This window comes from Oncorhynchus keta, chromosome 37 (genome assembly GCF_023373465.1).
Source record: "Oncorhynchus keta strain PuntledgeMale-10-30-2019 chromosome 37, Oket_V2, whole genome shotgun sequence".
Classification (NCBI taxonomy): Eukaryota; Metazoa; Chordata; class Actinopteri; order Salmoniformes; family Salmonidae; genus Oncorhynchus; species Oncorhynchus keta.
This window is the reverse complement of record NC_068457.1, coordinates 19,860,838-19,881,830: the sequence shown is the minus strand read 5'-3', so window position 1 is coordinate 19,881,830 and position 20,993 is coordinate 19,860,838. Positions and strand designations below refer to the sequence as shown.

Here is a 20,993-nt window from a genome sequence, read left to right as displayed (position 1 = left end):
ATCGCTGAGTCACAGCACTCCCCTCTACATACAGTACATACACAGTAGCCTCAGAGTGTATGCGAGTGCGAGAGGTAGCTAGCTACTATTTTGAATCGCAAAACTACAGTGCCCAACTTAGTACTGTAGTTGTTTACAAATCACTGTAGAATCTTGTGAGCAACAGCCTACTGAGAGTAGTCTAAGAAACGGTTCCTGGTCATTCCAGATGCCTGGTCGTAACTCGTAAGCTTCCTCTCAATCAATAAGCATGTCCCCTCCCCTTGACCTTGATAGCTCCTACCAGGAAACCACTGACAGTCTGCCTTTACGACCTCACTCCACTCTAGTGATTTGTAGTAGTCGTCAATTCAGATAACCACTCAAGTCATGGACTTTCCCAACCCTCTAATGACTGTCCATCTCATGACTGGTGTCTTTTTTTTAATGCTTTAGAGCTCTTTGAGAATCGTTATGGAATAAATAGCGCTACAAAAGTTGAATTAATTATTAGTAAATCATGCTAATGTGATTATGTACGCAAACTAGCACACAGCAAAGGCAGCTAAGGGCCATCACCTCTGGCCATGCACTGAAGTATGTCACTCAAAACTGTCATTTTTCACTTGGTCTTGTTCATCAGTTGTTCTTATCATATCGCCACTAACACATTATCTCCACTTTGGTCCATGTGAGACATAGCTAATCCAGCAGTACAAAGGCTGTGTCCAAAACGACACCCTATTCCCTATATAGTGTACTATGGGCTCTGGTCAAGAGTTGTGCAAAATATACTAGGGTATATGGCGCCAATTTGAACGTGGACAAACAGTTGAGTGATGTGATGGGACAGAGAGACTGGGTTCTCAGCACAGGAGGCTACTGAGGGGAGGACGGCTCATAATAATGGCTGGAATGGAGTACATGGACTGGTATCAAACATATGGCAACCATTTGCGTGATGAATTTGTTACCATTCTGTTGATCATGTTCCAGCCATTACTATGAGCCCATCCTCCCCAATTAAGGTGCCACCAGCCTCCTGGTATTCTCAGGGATTTCAACAAGCTGTGTGATAGGAGCCTGTGTAGATAGGCCTGTTGCTGAGTCCCATTGAGACCAAGGTCTCTTTTACAAGGGAGCCATGCATATACACAATTTACACTCTCAGATCCAGGTCAGAGAAAACACTGCTGAGGATGAGTGGTGATAAATCACATTGATGAAGTTTCACCGGTTCATAACGAACTCTTCTGGACACTCACTGTCCACTTCCGCCTGTGTCACAGCGGGATGATTTACAATACAATAACAGTGACTGTGTTGATACTGATAACACACACACACACACACGTATAAAATAAATGCAATAGTAATCTTACAAGAAAACAGAGTTCCAGTTAAAACTGTGGTAGAAGACTGCACAGGAGGTGATGATGATGATGAGAGTGTTCAATAATGCACCCATCTGGTCTGTATAACTGACACATGGCACCGTTTGTTTTCATTTTAGCCATGTGGAACTAACCGAGGCTCGTAGGAACGGGCTGTCAACCGCACCACCACTCTGCCAACAGGCTTATATAACCCACCACTTCCACTTTCAGTAACTAGAACCCCCTTGACTCCACCATTCAAGATCAGCCAACACAAAACACAGTCGTCATAGATTTGAACGTACAATGCTGCCCTGGCAATGCCAAGAACCCGTCATGTTGACAATGAATGTTAGCTGAGAGAATTTCATGGTAATAGATTATTCAATATAATACTAGAATATGGTTTATCATGTACCAAGCGTGTTTAAGTGGATGAACAAAGAGGCAGGTAGTCAGTGGGCTACGGATATAATTTCACAGCCTGACTGCAGATACAGTCATAAAATACCAGGAACGAATACATAGGATGCCTAGGAACGAATACATAGGATGCCTAGGAACGAATACATAGGATGCCTAGGAACGAATACATAGGATGCCTAGGAACGAATACATAGGATGCCTAGGAACGAATACATAGGATGCCTAGGAACGAATACATAGGATGCCTAGGAACGAATACAATGTCCATCGACATTAAAAGACACGTATGTCTTGGTCATTGGAGGCAGAGTGCGCATCTGCTCGCTCCTCTCTTCCCATATGAGAACATTGCGTGAAAATAAGACGACTAGCCTAAGTTGCAGGTGGTGTTCATACCTAAACGTATCATAGGCAATAACTAGATGTAGACCGCAATAAATAAGAAGCATACGGGTGATAACTGACTATACAGAGAAGAATACAACTTTGAAGTTGAAGCTTTTTTTGCAAGGCGGCGTAAACAATTAATGAGCAGATGAGCTATTATGCTAACCTTCTCATGGCGACTTTTCCTACCTCTCCAACTAACCAGATAACTGCATTTCAAGATGAAGACACAAACCTTTCTACGACGTTTGATGACAATTAATTTGGTGGGAAAGAGACAGCCGTTGGTGTTGACGCTCGCTTGTTTCATTTGTTTCCAGCCTGTCAGCACTCCGCAGTGTGATCTCGCCTCACCGCTACATTGTATCATGTGACGTTGCAACTTCATCAAAGGAACCTCCCCTTACTTGAGTCTGAGGCACATTCAGAAGGACACAACTTTATTGAAGACAAATCTATTTTCATTAAATCATGATAGGCTACGTCTTTGTACAGTATCCTGGGAAAAAAAATCGAATTCGATTTTGGATTGACCAATAAAAGGCATGATGAAGAACTATATTTAGATTCAAAACAGAAGTCAATGACATTGGAAAAATCAGACTACAGAATATAATCAAGATATGAGTCTATGCTTTGATTGAACTGATACAAATACACTTACATGGGTAAAACCGTCTGTTAAATTACATACATTATAATTATCATTATTATTATAAAAGTTATCTGTCTCAAATAAAAATGGCTTCACTCTCTTGTGGTTGAGGGATGCTGTACAGTAGCTCAGTCAGGCCTGTGATGAATCCTGGCTAAATCCTGTAGGAAGGCTAAATCCTTGTTTTAAGTCTATCTTTGCAACATCTTGGCTCCAGTAAGGCATGGTCCAGCATTATGTTCTTGCCCTGCATAGACAGTCATTATTACAGCAATTTCAAATGTTATATGTTATCTGAGCATATCACTGGTTATTACCATTACAAACTGGGTGGTTTGAGCCCTGAACGCTGATTGGCTGAAAGCCTTGGTATAGCACGGGTATAACAAAACATGTATTTTCACTTCTCTAATTACATTGCTAACCAGTTTATGATAGCAATAAGGAACCTTGGGGTGGTGACATATGGCCAATATACCAGTATACTCCACGTTGCGTCTAAGAACAACCCTTGGCTGTGGTATATTGGACATATATCACACCCCCTCGGGCCTTATTTATCTAGTATGAGTTCTTCTTCTTCAGTTCACAGTTAGATTAAGCTGTACTACCATCATGTGGCCACAATTTGCAGTCGCAGCTTTCACATTTGTGTGGTCTCTATTCTATTGAAAATGTACTATCTAGAGAGGTGTTTCCCAACCCTGGTCCTCCAGTATCCCCAACAGAACACATTTTCATTGTAGCTCTGGACCAGCACACCTCATTCAACTCAATGAGGGCTTGATAATTAGTTGACAAGTTGAAGCAGGTCAACTAATCATCAAGCACGCGATTAGTTGAACGAGGTGTGTTTATCCAGGTCTATAATAAAAATGTGTACTGTTGAGGGTACAAGACTGGTTAAACACTATTCTAGAACCTAAAAGGGCTCTTCGGCTGTCCCCATAGAAGCACCCTTTGAAGAACCCTTTTTGGTTCAAGGTAGAACCCTTTTGGTTCCAGGTAGAACCATTTTGGGTTCCATGTAGTACACTTTCCAAAAGGGTTCGACCTGGAACCAAAAACGGCTCTACTAGGAACAGCCGAAGAACCCTTTTGGAAGCCTTCTGTGATTTATCGTTGAAACATCAATAATGTATTACGGTGTAATCAATTTCCTTTAAACCTGACAAACAATATGATTTGAATAGTACAAACATTTTCTTCAGTAAAATGAACTCAAGGAATTTGTGTTTTTGTATTCAGCCAAGCTCTTGTGCTTTCTGAGCTAGCCTACATCACTAGAAAGCTAATAAACGTAGGTGGGGAGCACCTCCTAAAGTAACCTTTTGGGTTTTCGCTGTCCGGTTTATGTCACAGTGGTCTTTGGGTTGTGTTGTGCCTGTGTTTTGGCTTCACCCATTTTTGTACCTGTTTCTGTTTACTGTGGACATTAAAGCATTAAAACTTCTGCTCTCTGCGCCTGACTCCACACTCATCATTCTCCTGACGTTACACCTACTCATTCAAGGGTTTTTCTTTATTTTTACTATTTTCTACATAGTAGAATAATAGTGAAGACATCAAAACTATGAAATAACACATATGTAATCATGTGGTAAACAAAAAAGTGATAAACAAATCAAAATAGATTTTAGATTCTTCTAAGTAACCAACCTTTGCCTTGACAGCTTAGCACACTCTTAGCACACTCTTGGGAGGCACTCAGTCAAGGAAGAGCCCCCTGCGATCCTCAGCCCCATTGCTGCCCCTCATCGTCCTCAACGACAGCTACTTCCTGCCCACCCGGACCTTCTTAGAGAACGTGGGCGCGGTGTTGTGCTATGCCTTGGTGTGCACCCTGTGGAATAGCATTGGGTTTGGCCTGTCTCTCTATGTCATCTGCCAGAGTGAGGCATTCTGGTTGAAGGACACCGATCTGCAGGAGAACCTGCTGTTTGCCTCCATCATCTCTGTGGTGGACCCGGTAGCTATGTTCGCGGCGTCTAAAGATATTAGGGTCGGGCCTCCTGAGTGGCGCAGTGGTCTAAGCTTGTAGCTTCAGTAGCCTCAGGCGTACAGTTACAAAGCTTGTATTTCCATAGATGGTCGTCATGCTTTACATACCTGGTACGCTTTAGTGACAACAAGCTAGTTTCCCTGTTGGCTAGTTTCCTTGTAGGCTAGTTTCGCTGTAGGCTAGTTTCGCTGTAGGCTAGTTTCGCTGTAGGCTAGTTTCGCTGTAGGTTAATTTCCCTGTAGGCTGGTTTCCCTGTTCCCCAGAGTGAATGGCTGTGGGTGTCTCGCTGTCTTTGTTGCTCTGCAGTTTCAGCATGACAAGGAGTTTCACTATAAACTGGAGAGGCCCTGGCCGTGTCTCAATGCTCCTAAAATGCTTCCTTTCCTCCAAGCCCCCTTGCCTCCTTTCCTTTGCTTTGTGAGCACTAAAAAGTGAAACAATTGGATATATTTCCACCATATTGCCTTCACATGTCATGTTCGTTCAGATCGATGGTAAGGAAGAAAGGAGAGGAGGTAAGGAGAGGAGGTAAAGAAGCCATTCAACACTGATTAAAACATAGCCCCCGAGTTTAAGCCTGGGAAAGATACAATTGTTAATTGGAATTGTTCAGCAGCTTTACCCTTCTACCACAGTGACACACCTATTACTTTCACTACGGTTTGACCTGAACACTGGAGGAACAGTAAACCAAAAGGAGCGAAGGCTTTGGTTGACACTGTACCTTCCTGAGACAGATGCTTCGGACCCTTCTGATGCCTTTAGTCAGTGAAAGTGTCTGTTTGCAGTAGGTGGTATTTGACTCCTGACTATAAAGAGTCATAATTATCAACCAATAGAATTTTGCACCCGAAAGAATAAAAGTCAATAATTGATGATGACGCTCTCTTCCTCCTTCTCTCTCTCTCTCTGGCCAGCTGCTGTACAACTTGTTCACCTTCGTGGCTGACATGCCAGATGTCATGCCAGATGACATGCCAGATGACATGCCAGTGGAGTCTGTGGATGTGTTTATGGGCGTAGCTAGGTTCTTTGTGGTGGGCATCGGCGGACTGGCCGTCAGCTTCCTCGCTATGTGCTTTACGGTTAACGCCCTCGAGAACAAACCGCTCTTTGTCTTCATGTACACTTACCCGGCCTACCTGGTGGCTGAGCTGTTCTCCATCTCCAGCATCATGGTGGGAGTGTGTTAACACACACATATGAGTGTTCAAAACATTATGAACACCTACCTCTTTCCATGACATAGACTGACCAGGTGAATGCTATGATCCCTTGTTGATGTGACTTGTTAATGTGTGTGTGTGTGTGTGTGCGTGTGTGTGTGTGTGTGTGTGTGTGTGTGTGTGTGTGTGTGTGTGTGTGTGTGTGTGTGTGTGTGTGTGTGTGTGTGTGTGTGTGTGTGTGTGTGTGTGTGTGTGTGTGTGTGTGTGTGCATGTGCGTTCATATACTCTACACATAGCTCCACTCCTTCTGTGTTCTCGCTCTCTTCCAGGTGTGTGTTAACCCTTTCCGTACCGTTCCCTTCAACATGGCCTGCAAGGTGCCATCTGCTTTGCCATAGTGTTTAACTTACCAGACAACATCCAGCAAAATAATTGATTTGTTACTGCATCCATCGCCACCATCATATTAACTGTCTTCGTCCAGGTATGGAATTTGATCATGGCAGCCCGTGCATATATAATGCTAGTCCATTCAGAACACCGCGGTGCACAAAAACAAGTTGATGCAAATATGATATGAAGAGGATTTCAGTTATGTGACTTCTGACCTTTCACACAGGGTATCGGCATTTGGCCCTTGATTGAATTAATGCACATTCTGATGACCAATCACAACATAAACACCATTAATGTCAAGGTTCACATCAGGGAAGGTAGAGCGCTAGCTAGCTGGATAACCAATTTATCATCAATCGATTTGTTTAGATAGTTAATCAGGCGTTGCTATCTTCTACCCTTCCATGCCCATTCAGACTGGGACCTCTGAGGTCTAGTATATTATGTCTCTCTGAGTTCTTACCTATTGTTCACCTAATACCTTTCTTGCACTACTGGTTAGAGCCTGTAAGTAAGGTCTACACTTGTTGTATTCGGCGCACATGACAAATAAACTTTGATTTGATTTGAGTATCTTATATCTCTCTGAGGTCTAGTATCTTATGTCTCTCTGAGGTCTAGTATCTTATGTCTCTCTGACGACTAGTATCTTATGTCTCTCTGAGTTCTAGTTCTAGCATCTTATGTCTCTCTGAGGTCTAGTTCTAGTATCTCATGTCTCTCAGAGTTGTCGTGTCTTTGGCATCATTAAACTGAAGACTGTTAGTTTATCAAATCAATTCTCTGTAATTATTATTACGTGATTAACTAATCAGGTAAATGTAATTAACTAGGAAGTCGGGGCATCAAGGAAAATATTCAGATTACAAAGTTATAATTTTCCTAATACAACTTTTCAGATATTTTAATAGCTGATCAATTCGTTTTCTAATTAATGAATTATTCTTTACCTCACGTTAGTCTCATTCCAAGCGTAAATTGTTTGTTATCTTCACGAACCCAGTCTTCACTATGAATCATCCATGCATCACTTGTCTCAATCATTTATTTATTTAACTAAATAATCGAAGAAATGCACACACAAACAAACAAAGTAGATATGGTTACAAGGAAATGATAGGGGATGTGCCCTAGTGGGCTAAACCGGAATGGCGGCTTGGTAGACAAAGGGACTGAGAAGGGCGTGAAAGACAAGACACTACAGAGTTGATAATTCTAGCAATTGAAATACTAATCCTTTGCACATGAACACTCACTCATTCGGGAAAAATTGCAATCAATATATATATATTTACGCTCAGTGTGTCGTCGTGATCTCTGTTGGAAAGTTTGTTTCTGTTGGAGAGTTTGTCAGCACTCTCTCTCTCTTCCGTAGTTAGAATGGATAGTTTTGAGTACCATTCAGAAATGTTGTTATAGAATAGATGTTTCGGCGGTTGTCGGCCTTCACATTCAATGATAGAATTCCTAGCTGCAGACTAGTAATTAGCATCAAAGATTTGCTCTTATTCTGTCGGTATCGATAGTCTCAGAGTTTCAACAACCATTACACCCTTAGCTTATACTCAGGTTTATGGTCTCTCCTCAAACCTTAGCCCTCTCGTGGTAATCGAGGTAAGCTGGTCTGGTCTCAAACCTTAGCCCTCTCGCGATAATCGAGGTAAGCTGGTCTGGTAGGAAATCCTTCCGATGGCGGTTATATTCGTAACAGTAGAAAGGGCTCACGGGTCTGTGCTCACGGGCCAATGATTTAGTTAACCTCTCTAGGGTAGGGGGCAGCATTCAGAATTTTGGATGAAAAGCATGCCCAAATTAAACTGCCTGCAAGTCGGGCCCAGAATATATGATATGCATATAGCTGGTAGATTTTGATAGAAAACACTCTAAAGTTTCCAAAACTGTTCAAATAGTGTCTGTGAGTATAACATAACTGATTTGAGAAAAATCCATTCAGGAAGTATTTTTTTGTTGGTTTTGCCATTACAGTATTCATTGACTTAGGACTCAATTTGCAGTTCCTATGCCTTCCACTAGATGTCAACAGTCTTTAGAAATTGTTTCAGGCTTGTATTCTTATAAATGAGAGAGTAGACCAGTCTGAATGAGTGGACCCTGACGTGTCACAGAGCTTTTTCACACGCAATCCCGAGAGAGTGCATTTCTTGTTTACCTTTTATATTGACGACTTTATTGTTATTGTCCGGTTGAAATATTATAGATCATTTAGGCTAAAAACAACCTGAGGATATAAACATTGTTTGACATGTTTCTATGAACTTTATGAATACAATTTGGATTTTTTTTGTCTGCCTGTTTTGTCTGCGTTTGAGCCTGTGGATTACTGAAGCAAACGCGCAAGGTTTTTGGATATAAAGAGACTTTATTGAACAAAAGGAACATTTATTGAGTAAAGTAATGTCTTCTGAGTGCAACCATATGAAGGTCATCAAAGGTAAGGGATTAATTTGATCTCTATTTCTGAGTTTTGTAACGCTTCTGCTTGGCTGGTTAATGTTTGTTATAATTTCTCAACTGGGCTATGTTCTCAAATAATCGTAAGGTATGCTTTCACCGTAAAGCATTTTTAAAATCTGACACCGTGGTTGGATTCACAAGAAGTTAATCTTTAAACCTATGTAAAATATGTTTTGTTTTCTGAATTTGTATAATGAATATTTCTGTATTTGAATTTGGTGCTCTGCAATCTCACTGGATGTTGGCCAGATGGGATGCTAGCGTCCCACATACCCTAGAGAGGTTAAACTCCAAAGGGAATTGGAGTTTCCTTCATTAAACAGTTTAAAACCACATTATATAATTTCACAAATAGTTTAATCTTTACTCATTCATTTTATACAACAATTAGATGCAAACCTCACAACTGAGACTCTTGTATAATCAGAGTTATAGTAATGTGGCTGTATTGTCTCTAATGAGTTTCACAAAATTGTACAAAATGGACCAGTTCGTAGCTGGATTCCTCCCCGACCGTGTACACCTTCTCCCAAAACATGGACATTGTTCAGTTCTCAAGTTCTGTGATGTGGAAGAGGTTCCTTTGTACTCCTGTGAACCTCACTCCCTCTCTACTCTGGCCATGAGGAGAGAACTCCTCTAGGAATTTATGACCTGCCTAACAGAGCCTGGGTGTAGGGGGAAGAGACAGCGGTGGTGAGAGAGAGAGAGAAAGAGAGAGAGGGGGGGGGGTGCAGAGAGAGGGGGAGGGTGCTCTCTGTACCCAAAGAGGGTCACGTCATGACAGAGTTCTAGTTGTAGTATCTTATGTCTCTCTGAGTTCTAGTTGTAGTATCTTATGTCTCTCTGAGTTCTAGTTCTAGTATGTTACCTTTCTTATTTCTAGTTCTAGTATCTTACCTTTCTTAGTTATAATTCTAGTATTTTACCTTTATTAGTTATAGTTCTAGTATCTTACCTTTCTTAGTTCTAGTTTTAGTATCTTATGTCTCTCTGAGTTCTAGTTCTAGTATATTATGTCTCTCTGAGTTCTAGTTCTAGTATCTTATGTCACTCTGCGTTCTAGTTCTGGTATCTTATATCTCTCTGAGTTCTAGTATATTATGTCTCTCTGAGTTCTAGAATCTTATGTCTCTCTGAGTTCTAGTATATTTTGTCTCTTTGAGTTCTAGTTCTAGTATCTTATGTCTCTCTGCATTCTAGTTCTAGTATATTATGTCTCTCTGAGTTCTAGTTCTAGTATATTATGTCTCTGAGTTCTAGTTCTAGTATTTTATGTCACTCTGAGTTCTAGTTCTGGTATCTTATATCTCTCTGAGTTCTAGTTCTAGTATCGTATGTCTCTCTGCGTTCTAGTATATTATGTCTCTCTGCGTTCTAGTATATTATGTCTCTCTAAGTTCTAGTATATTATGTCTCTCTGAGTTCTAGTTCTAGTATATTATGTCTCTCTGAGTTCTAGTTCTAGTATATTATATCTCTCTGAGTTCTAGTATATTATGTCTCTCTGAGTTCTAGAATCTTATGTCTTTCTGAGTTCTAGTATATTATGTCTCTCTGAGTTCTAGTATATTATGTCTCTCTGAGTTCTAGAATCGTATATCTCTCTGAGTTCTAGTATATTATGTCTCTCTAAGTTCTAGTATCTTATGTCTCTCTGAGTTCTAGTTATAGTATATTATGTCTCTCTAAGTTCTAGTATCTTATGTCTCTCTGAGTTCTAGTTATAGTATATTTTGTCTCTCTGAGTTCTAGTTATAGTATATTTTGTCTCTCTGAGTTCTAGTATATTATGTCTCTCTGAGTTCTAGTATATTATGTCTATCTGAGTTCTAGTATATTATGTCTCTCTGAGTTCTAGTATATTATGTCTCTCTGAGTTCTAGTATATTATGTCTCTCTGAGTTCTAGAATCGTATATCTCTCTGAGTTCTAGTATATTATGTATTTCTAAGTTCTAGTATCTTATGTCTCTCTGAGTTCTAGTTATAGTATATTATGTCTCTCTGAGTTCTAGTATATTATGTCTCTCTGAGTTCTAGTTATAGTATATTATGTCTCTCTGAGTTCTAGTATATTATGTCTCTCTGAGTTCTAGTATATTATGTCTCTCTGAGTTCTAGTATCTTATGTCTCTATGAGTTCTAGTATATTATGTCTCTCTGAGTTCTAGTTCTAGTATATTATGTCTCTCTGAGTTCTAGTTCTAGTATATTAAGTCTCTCTGAGTTCTAGTATATTATGTCTCTCTGAGTTCTAGTATATTATGTCTCTATGAGTTCTAGTATCTTATGTCTCTCTGAGTTATACTATATTATGTCTCTCTGAGTTCTAGTATATTATGTCTCTCTGAGTTATACTATATTATGTCTCTCTGAGTTCTAGTATATTATGTCTCTATGAGTTCTAGTATATTATGTCTCTCTGAGTTCTAGTATATTATGTCTCTCTGAGTTGTAGTATATTATGTCTCTCTGAGTTCTAGTATATTATGTCTCTCTGAGTTATACTATATTATGTCTCTATGAGTTCTAGTATATTATGTCTCTATGAGTTCTAGTATATTATGTCTCTATGAGTTCTAGTATATTATGTCTCTCTGAGTTATACTATATTATGTCTCTCTGAGTTCTAGTATATTATGTCTCTCTGAGTTATACTATATTATGTCTCTCTGAGTTCTAGTATATTATGTCTCTATGAGTTCTAGTATATTATGTCTCTCTGAGTTCTAGTATATTATGTCTCTCTGAGTTGTAGTATATTATGTCTCTCTGAGTTCTAGTATATTATGTCTCTCTGAGTTATACTATATTATGTCTCTCTGAGTTCTAGTATATTATGTCTCTCTGAGTTATACTATATTATGTCTCTCTGAGTTCTAGTATATTATGTCTCTCTGAGTTCTAGTATATTATGTCTCTCTGAGTTCTAGTATATTATGTCTCTCTGAGTTATACTATATTATGTCTCTCTGAGTTCTAGTATATTATGTCTCTCTGAGTTATACTATATTATGTCTCTCTGAGTTATACTGTCTCTATGAGTTATACTATATTATGTCTCTCTGAGTTCTAGTATATTATGTCTCTATGAGTTCTAGTATATTATGTCTCTCTGAGTTCTAGTATATTATGTCTCTCTGAGTTCTAGTATATTATGTCTCTCTGAGTTCTAGTATATTATGTCTCTCTGAGTTATACTATATTATGTCTCTCTGAGTTATACTATATTATGTCTCTCTGAGTTATACTATATTATGTCTCTCTGAGTTCTAGTATATTATGTCTCTCTGAGTTATACTATATTATGTCTCTCTGAGTTCTAGTATATTATGTCTCTCTGAGTTATACTATATTATGTCTCTCTGAGTTCTAGTATATTATGTCTCTCTGAGTTCTAGTATATTATGTGGATCATAACATAAAAAAAGGTTTAGGAACTCCTGTTTTTAATCATTTGTCTCCCTCCTGGCTGTTTCCTGAGGGGGATTCTGATCAAAGGACAAAAGAGCATTGTAGCTCTGTATAAGAGTCTGGAGCTGCAGATTGCCATTGAGCTGCTGGATACCCAAGCAATGGTAGACATCAGCACAGCCTCCTCACTTGTTTGCTTGCAGAATGTGCAGATGCCATGTTTCCATACCATAGGCCTCTTGTCTGTTTATTGATTTACCAAATGTATTTATTATCCGTGTTTTGTTTACCTCAAGCCTTTCCATTAGGTGAGCAATGCAAAAAATATTACACATTGATTTATTTATTACTTTTTGGGACTTTGAAAAGTGTTGCGTTAATGATCATTTTGCATTGGTAGTTGTGGGAAATGTGGTAAAATCCATAACATCGGATCAATAAACGTATAATAATAATAATAATAAAAAACATAATAATAATAATGATGAAATAGATAATACCAATCCTAATCTAACATGTTCAGTTAGTGAGAGTGACTGGACACTTCAATAACATGCTCTATTTTTGCATCCAAAATACAGATTTGCAAAGGAGAAGTGCACTTTTTCCTTTAAGATGAGCAATTATAGAAGAATGAGGATGTTTATTGATAAATATTTCTCTCTCTGTCAGAATGTGGCCAAGTCCTCTCTACTCTCCAGAGAACAGTCCCCCTCCCCTGGGGTGGACTATATCGATGAGCAGGGTGGGCCTGGAGGTCGGCGTCTGGGGTAGGTTCATCAGTTCACCAGAGCCAGGAAAGCTCCAGACCCTGCCTCACTTCATAGGCTCTCTGAGAAGGATGACCCTAGTCTCAGGGACCAGGAGCCTGGTTAAGAGGTTGTGGATACTCCTCCTCTGCTTCCACCTCCCAGGCTAGGTCCCAGAGCATCAGGACACCACGAGGGCAGCGACACAGAACCCCCTCCTAAGGCAGGCTTCCAGGGGCTCTCGCAGTCCACCCACCCCGTGAGAACCAAAGAACTGGAGGAGGAAGACTGGGGCAATGTGGGCCAGGAGAAGGAAGAGCAGGCCAGCTGACCAGGCAGGGTGTTGTAGTGTAGACATATCATGTTATAGTGCAGGATGAACATGCTCTCTGAACAGATCAGGGACCGTAGTGAGTCAGAAACTGTGAACCTCTAACATATTCTCATTTATTAAACCACATTAAAACATCTCTAAATATAGTTGTTTTTTTGTGTAATGGGTATGATAATATAAACAAATATAGGATATTTAAGATATACAGGGCCTTCAGAAAGGATTCACACCTCTTGACTTTTTCCACATTCTTTTGTGTTACAGCCTGAATTTAAAATGGATTCAATTGAGATTTTGTGTTACTGTAATAACCAATATTGTCAAAGTGGAATTAGGTTTTTAGAAATGTTTTATTTGTCTTGAGTCAATAAGCATTCAACCCATTTTGTTATGTCAAGCCTAATTAAGTTCTTGAGTAAATATTTGCTTAACAAGTCACATAATAAGTTGCATGGACTCACTCTGTGTGTAATAATAGTGTTTAACATGAATGACTACCTCACCTCTGTACCCCACACATACAATTAGCTGTAAGGTCTCTCAGTCGAGCAGTGAATATCAAACACAGATTCAACCACAAAGACCAATGAGGTTTCCCAACGCATCACAAAGAAGAGCACCTTTTGGTAGATGGGTAAAAATATTTTAAAAAGCAGACATTCAATATCAGATCAAATCAAATGTTATTTGTCACTTGCACTGAATACAACAGGTGTAGAACCTAACGTGAAATGCTTACTTACAAGCCCCTGGTGAAGTTATTAACTACACTTTGGATGGTATATCAATACACCCAGTCATTACAAAGATCCAGGAGTCCTTCCTAACTCAGTTGCCAGAGAGGAAGAAAACCGCTCAGAGGCCAATGGTGACTTTAAAACAGTTACAGAGTTTAATGGCTGTGATAGGATACAACTGAGGGTGGATCAACAATATTGTAGTTACTCCACAATACTAACCTAAATGACAAAGTGAAAAGAAGGAAGCCTGTGTGTGCTGCTTTCCAACAGACACTGGGAGACAAATTCACCTTTCAGCAGGACAATAACCTTAAACACAGCCAACCAAGATGACATTGAATGTTCCTGTGTGGCCTATATACAGTTTTGACTTAAATCGTCTTGAAAAACTATGACATGACTTGAAAATGAATCTGTAGCAATAATCAACAACCAACTTGACAGAGCTTGAATACTTTTAAAATACAAAATATTGTACAATCCAGGTTTGCAAAGCTCTTAGATTCTTAACCTGAAAGACAGCTGTAATCACTGCCAAAGGTGATTCTATCATGTATTGACTCAAGAGTGTGAACACTTATGTTAATTAGATATTTCTGTAATACATTTTCAATCATTTCTAAAAACATGTTACTTATGGGTTATTGTGTGTGAGAAAAAAAAAACATTTAATCAATTTTGAATTCAGGCTGTAACACAACAAAATGTGGAATTAATCAAGAGGTGTGAATACTTCCTATTATGTTTTTCCTGTTTAGAAAAATAAACGCTTCATTAGACATCTGTTCATTTTGTTGAATTTTGGGGACAAAAGCAGTTGCTGCGAACACTCAGATAGGGGGTTCCATCAGAGGTTTGACTACCAGACGGTACACTACAACACACACACTTCTATTTTATGTGTGTAAAAACATTGCAACAGTATCCCTGGAAGAGTCACACGCATGACGACAGTGATTCTTTTTATACAATCTCACGCACACACGCACACACACACACACACACACACACACACACACACACACACACACACACACACACACACACACACACACACACACACACACACACACACACACACACACACACACACACACACACACACACACACACACACACACACACACAGGTCTCTCCACAACATCTGATTGGTGAGTGGGAGTTGCTGGGAATAGATGAAGCATAAATAACCAGCTCCTGTTTAGAAGCCTCCATGTCAAACACGATACCTCTGATTGGATGGTCATCGGACGGTTATATTTGCATTGCCCCTGGACACACCCCTATGACAAAGTATTTGATATGATTTACTAATGGAAATCAAGGTGGATAGGTCTGCTACAGTACGTAGGATAGTATCTGGCTCCTTCCCTGTCCTGCTATTGGTGGGGACGAAGCCGATAGACAAATCTACATACTGGAGGACAGACAAACATCCGAACAGAGAAACAGTGACGCATAAAGGCAGACGGACATACGGACAGACCGAACCACCCGACACACCGCTAGACTGACAAATCTTCACAATTCACTGAACGACTGAAGACAGATAGGCCTCACTAGTGTCATGTCTCCTGCTGAGGCTGAGTGTGCTCCTCTTCCTAGCTGGGTTCTTCGGGGGCTTGGGGGCCCTGTCCCTGATGCTCTCCTTTGGGACAGACTACTGGCTGCTGGCCTTGGAGACCTGTAGTCCTGGGGGGGCATCAGAGACCTGGGAGGCTGGGGCCCTCAGACCTGGGGAGATGGAGGATCAGGACACTGTGACATTCTTCCACCAGGGCTTCTTCTGGAGGTGCTCCTTCAGTGGCATGAGAGAGGAGAACATGGTGTGGCACTTCTGGATCAGTAAGTATGAGAGTTTTCCCCCACCCATTTATGAAATAGAAATACTGTAGCAGACAATACATTCATTGATGAATGACAAGAATGACCGGAACTGTAGTATAATAAACAAAGAAAATACAACATACATTTTCTTCCAAAGCCAATCAACCACACCAAAAGGTCTGTGTGCCTGCCTACCTCTTCCTAATTTATGCTTCTGATCAAAGCACGGATTACCAGGCACCTGACACTGCAGTCTACAGGGCCTTCTGGAGCATCTTCCTTCTAGTTGGCGTGGTCACTGTTATGATTGGTGGGTTTGTCATCATCTGTGCCTCTCCATTGGCCAGCCACAGGCTCTACAAAGTAGGCGGGGCACTCTTGCTCACTGGAGGCGAGTTATCGGTTGTGTTCCTCTGCTCAGACATTGCTGACGCATGCCAAATCTTACAATGCCTGGATAGGTACTTTTACATGTCAGCTAACCACATCATATTTGATAGAAATCTGATGCCAGACGGAATAGTCAATGATTTAGCGTGCAACCATGGGTTGATGCATGCATCGTCTGATCAGAGCAGGGGATCAAGACCATCATGAGTTACTAGCCATATTTGGGTCCACTGAACTTTAGATGAAGCTCAAAGTTCAATGTGGAACAGTGACGATTTTAGCATATTTTTTTATGCATGCCAGCAAACCCAGAACACAACTTAACACTAAACAATACATTAATTACACTATAACGGTGACAAACGGTGCCCACACAGGGTGCCTACATAAAGCTGTCCCTACAGCAGTCCCAAGACCTTACCACTGCTACACCTGGCTATCAGCGGAGCCTTAGCTGATATGGCTGACTTGCTTAAACAAATGTGGCTTCTACTGACAATTGAGATGTACAATCTATAGCATAAGGGGATATGAGGCAATCCGTTATTTTGATTAAGACATTAATGAGCGAGCTAGGACGGATGTAGTCAAATGCACAACAACTGAATTCAGAACATGGGCCGTTTTTACAGTATTCTCCATGTACACCAAGTCAAAAAGTATAGAATAAATCTAAGGGGCATATATTCAGACAATGAAAGCTCTTATAATACTCAATGATTACATTTCTCTGAAACAGGCTTATCCTTTTTGTTTATCCATTTAAGCTTGGAAAAGAGACCCTTAAACCCAGACTTGGGACCACACACCCACCCACTGAATAGCAGGCTAGTGATTGCTTTGCAATGCTTGCACTTAGCCACTGATTCCTTCCAAACCACTCATTGTTGAATTTGCCATTTCCAACATGTTGTGTAATGTCCAATGGTCGATGAGCACCTTTACATTTTATCTATCGTTTCTCTTCGTTATTTCTTCTCATATGACAAGGATTTAAAAACATTTGCCAGTAGATTTTTGACTTGGTTCATGATGATGACTGCTAGCTTTCTAGCTAAGATTTAGAAAGTATGATGATGACATTATCAGTCCAATCAAAGCTGCTGTACATATAACGTGATTTGACGTCAATTTATCTGTGGCCAATGACCTTGATCCTTCTTGGATGGGCACTTCTAATGTAACTCTATGGCAGCACACAAGGGGCATGAATTTTTTAGCTCTACCCTTAGATTTGCGGTGACGTAGTGTCCCCATGAGTGACAGAACACTGAGCCAATCACGGCGCAAGTAGAGAACATTACCAACCCCTAGGCTCCGTATTTTCCGCTGGCTGCCCCACCACCACAGAAAGCACTGAGCTAGGCTGAAACACCTGCATTTTGGAGCTGCCTTACTCAAGAAAGCAAAAAAAATTGACCAAGCTTTATTAACATGATTATATATATTTTTTACATTGTTTGCAAACTGATATGTGACATGTATTAATGCCAAAATAACATGCAAACAGGCAACCCCACCTGCCCTGAATGACGAGTTGCCACTAATCAGGAGACGCATTTATGTTATTTTATTGAGTTTAAATGTTTCCCTCTTCCTCCCCCTCTCTCTCTCCCTCTCCTCTCTCCCTCTCCTCTCTCCCTCTCCCCTCTCCCTCTCCTCTCTCCCTCTCCTCTCTCCCTCTCCTCTCTCCCTCTCCTCTCTCCAGGTCTATGTCTCCTGGTTGTAATATTGATGTATGTAGTCTGGACCCAGGTACTGGACACTCTGGAGGACTACGCTGCCCAGCAACAACACTCCTCCCAGTGTCCAACAGTCTACCACCTCAGCGTCCAATACGGCCTCTCCTTCCTGTTTGCTCCCGTCTCCGTCTTCTTCTTCCTGCTGGCAGCACTGCTCTTCATCCTGATTGGACGAACAGTGCGGAGGTGCCATCACAAAGTGCCAACGTAGTGACTGAGGGGGGAACAGCCAGAGAGGAAGTGGTGAATGAACAGTGACTCCAGTGCCATAAAGGCCCAGACCTCCATGTTCAGTCTATAACAAGAGCCAGTAGTGACTGACACCATGGTCAAGTCTTTGGCTCTCACAGAGTAATACAGATGGACCATATTAAATACATTTGGAATAATCAACTGTGATTAGCTTTGAATAAAAAGGCTACAGTCTCATTGGGAGTTAAATTTAATTCCACTGATTTTTTTGCAACCAGTTCTGGACTCTATCAGACAGTCCAGTCATGGAGGGTAATGAATTAGATTGTCATTATCTATTGGGATAATCATGACGGACGGGACAGCGGGTTCCTAATCAACTGCAACACATCTGAACGGAAATGCAGCTGGGTTCCACAACCACCACTAGAGAGCAGTGCTGCTTTAACAGTAGTAAAGTAGGAAAAATACAACACCGTTTACAGTATTCCTAACCCAAATACTTCAAGCCATCTCAGAGAGCTTCTACAGTTTCGATGGGAACAGACGTATCCCAGCCAACGTGAAGTTGCATCATTCATATTTCATTACAGCAGAGGGATTAAAAAGTTGAAAGAGGAAATGGTGAGATAATTTATTCAATTGCCTTTTTTTTGGACCAAACAAAAGATAATATATATTCCGTTTTTTTCCTTCTTCTGTACAGAAGGTTAACTCCATATTAAAGTAACTGATACAGAAAGCCCACCATCACACCTTAATAATTGGAAAAGGCAAACATTATGAGTTCTGTCTCAGTGGCGAGGGCCTGAGTCAGTAAGACAGCGATGAGATGAGGCTGACTGGGGGAGGAAAGGAGGGGAGGAGAAGAGGTGAAGTGTCTCATCACTGTGTTTTTCTTTTCTTTTAATGTCTTTCCTCCTCTTCCTAGTCTGAGCTGTGAACAAGGTGAGCGTAATTACACTAGGAGCTTGTCACATTCACTTCTGTGGCCTCACACCGCCTGAAACATCTCTGGCACTAGCACCCACCCCCTACCTACACCCCCCATCACCACCCGCCTGCGTTAAACCCACCCCCTACCTACACCCCCCATCACCACCCGCCTGCGTTAAACCCACACCGGCGCCACGAGCCGCTCGTTTTAAAAGGGAGAGATTTTAATGATAGCCTGATTCAGTCATCTCTTGCTTTCAATCTTGTATTTTTTAGAAAAAGAGATTCTGTTGGCAGATTCATTTCCAGTATGTGCCCCCCTCCCCTCCCCCAATCCAGTGTTATGTGTCACTGTCACCCCAGCGTTGCTCACACACTGTTGTTGATCCCCTCGTCACCTGGGTCTCTGTCCCTGAGAAATGAGACTGTCCACAACAATTACTACAAGAGCAATAAAGTCTCTCTCTTGTTCTCTCATTCTCTCATCTTGCTCTCTCTCTCTCCCTCCCATTCAAAATGAAAAATGGTGGATCAAATGTAAGTCACATGACAGATTACAAAATGGAGACCATTGTTTTTAAGTTAAATGTATTTGTATTTATTTTAAGTTATACTTCTTAGCTCTTTGGTTGGCACTGTACAATCAGCAAATCAGTACTTGCATGACTTGCTTTTGTGTGTGAGTGTAAATCACCCTCACATATTACTGGGTACAATCATGGCATAGTTCCCCTCCTTCTTATCCTCCACATCCTCCCTAAACACACCCTGTCCTCCCAGTTGGTTTGGTCCACTCAGCCCAGAGCCTCGGGGCCCACCAAGGGGCCACAATTATTCATCCCTTTGCTCAGCCAACTAGAAGAAATGACCCTCTCTCCAGATCCAGGACCTTCTAACCTGAATCAGAACCCCAGGCTGAAGCCCCCTGCCTTGGCTACAATTATGACCCCCCGTGCCTCCACTCTCCAGACCCAGTGTTTTCCATAAATATGAGGCTGGGCGGCTGGACCCTGTTGTACTGTACTCACACAGCCCATGCTCTGTCTGGTGTGGAGCTGTAGCCTGCAGGCTGTGTGTGTTCACTGTCCCCCGGGTGGCTGGGGAAAAACAGAAGTGTTAAGGACCTGAAGAGACACATATATTGGACTGATGGATGATAAATGTGAAGAATATAGGAGAGTCAGACTCTTCAGAAATCTTTCATGGATTTCAGCCATATGTCCATAAGTGTATCTGAATAGATCTGATGTTAATAACTTGTTGGACTACAGCATGTCCTGTCATTTTTCTTCCATGGCACTTTGTACGTTATATTACCCTTCTCTATTCATCCTGCTCACATCCTCTTATTTAGCTCTATTTCCCTGTTTCTAACATGAGATCTTTCTCTCCCCCTCTCTCCCTTTTTCCCTCACCTCTCGCTCTCTGTCTCTCCCTCTCTCTCTCTTCCCTCTTGTCCTCTCTATCTAATCTGGCCAGGTCTTTCAGTGTTCATAATGAGGTCTGTGATTGCTCTGTGGTCCTCTCCCCCGATCTGCCCTGCTCTCTCCTCTCTTCCTCTCTCCTCCTTTCTTTCTGTGTCCTCTGCTTCTTTCCTGGGGGTTAATGAAGATCCTGTGGATTAAAAAGCAGCTGTTAGAAATGACACTGGCCCTGGCAGAGATGTGGGGCTGCAGGCTGGATTGTGCCAGGCAGGAAGAGAGGAGCAGGGTAAAGAGAAGGGCATGGGAACCTTTTTGTCCTGCTCTGACCTGCCATTTGAGTATCTACAGTAAATCCTATTACCCATCTACCTCTCTCTCTC

The 20,993-nt window shown here is 41.2% G+C and overlaps 2 protein-coding genes and 1 pseudogene across 18 annotated transcripts in view; 2 read left to right on the top strand and 1 right to left on the bottom strand.

The window, feature by feature from the left end:
- The window catches only part of LOC118382984 (inositol polyphosphate-4-phosphatase type I A-like), a 42,402-nt gene extending 39,780 nt beyond the window's left edge, over positions 1–2,622 (bottom strand). For 3 of the 17 annotated variants that reach the window (XM_052499492.1, XM_052499485.1, XM_052499484.1), the window contains exon 1: positions 2,404–2,621. In XM_052499492.1, coding sequence (XP_052355452.1) covers positions 2,404–2,556 — 153 coding nt within the window. In that variant the 5' untranslated portion in view covers positions 2,557–2,621. Of the gene's footprint in view, positions 1–2,403 lie in introns of all 17 variants that reach the window. The other 14 variants (XM_052499491.1, XM_052499494.1, XM_052499481.1 and 11 more) reach the window with 11 other exon arrangements.
- Positions 2,623–2,639: 17 nt separating this feature from the next.
- LOC118370010 (sodium/hydrogen exchanger 2-like) lies at positions 2,640–5,087 on the top strand (annotated as a pseudogene).
- A 10,328-nt stretch (positions 5,088–15,415) lies between these two features.
- LOC118370009 (transmembrane protein 182-like) lies at positions 15,416–18,314 on the top strand. Its single transcript, XM_035754762.2, has 4 exons — positions 15,416–15,435; positions 15,685–15,947; positions 16,087–16,320; positions 18,028–18,314. The coding sequence occupies exons 1-4, from the start codon at positions 15,416–15,418 to the stop codon at positions 18,270–18,272; spliced, it is 762 nt and encodes a 253-aa protein (XP_035610655.2). The 3' UTR covers positions 18,273–18,314.
- The last annotated feature ends 2,679 nt before the right edge of the window (positions 18,315–20,993 follow it).

Excerpts from the sequence above, each read along its gene's own strand:
- LOC118370009 (XM_035754762.2), top strand. The coding sequence starts at position 15,416 with ATGGAAATCAAGGTGGATAG. Across the intron at positions 15,436-15,684 it reads ATGGAAATCAAGGTGGATAG|GCTGAGTGTGCTCCTCTTCC; the intron begins GTCTGCTACAGT and ends TCTCCTGCTGAG. Across the intron at positions 15,948-16,086 it reads GGTGTGGCACTTCTGGATCA|CCAATCAACCACACCAAAAG; the intron begins GTAAGTATGAGA and ends TTTCTTCCAAAG.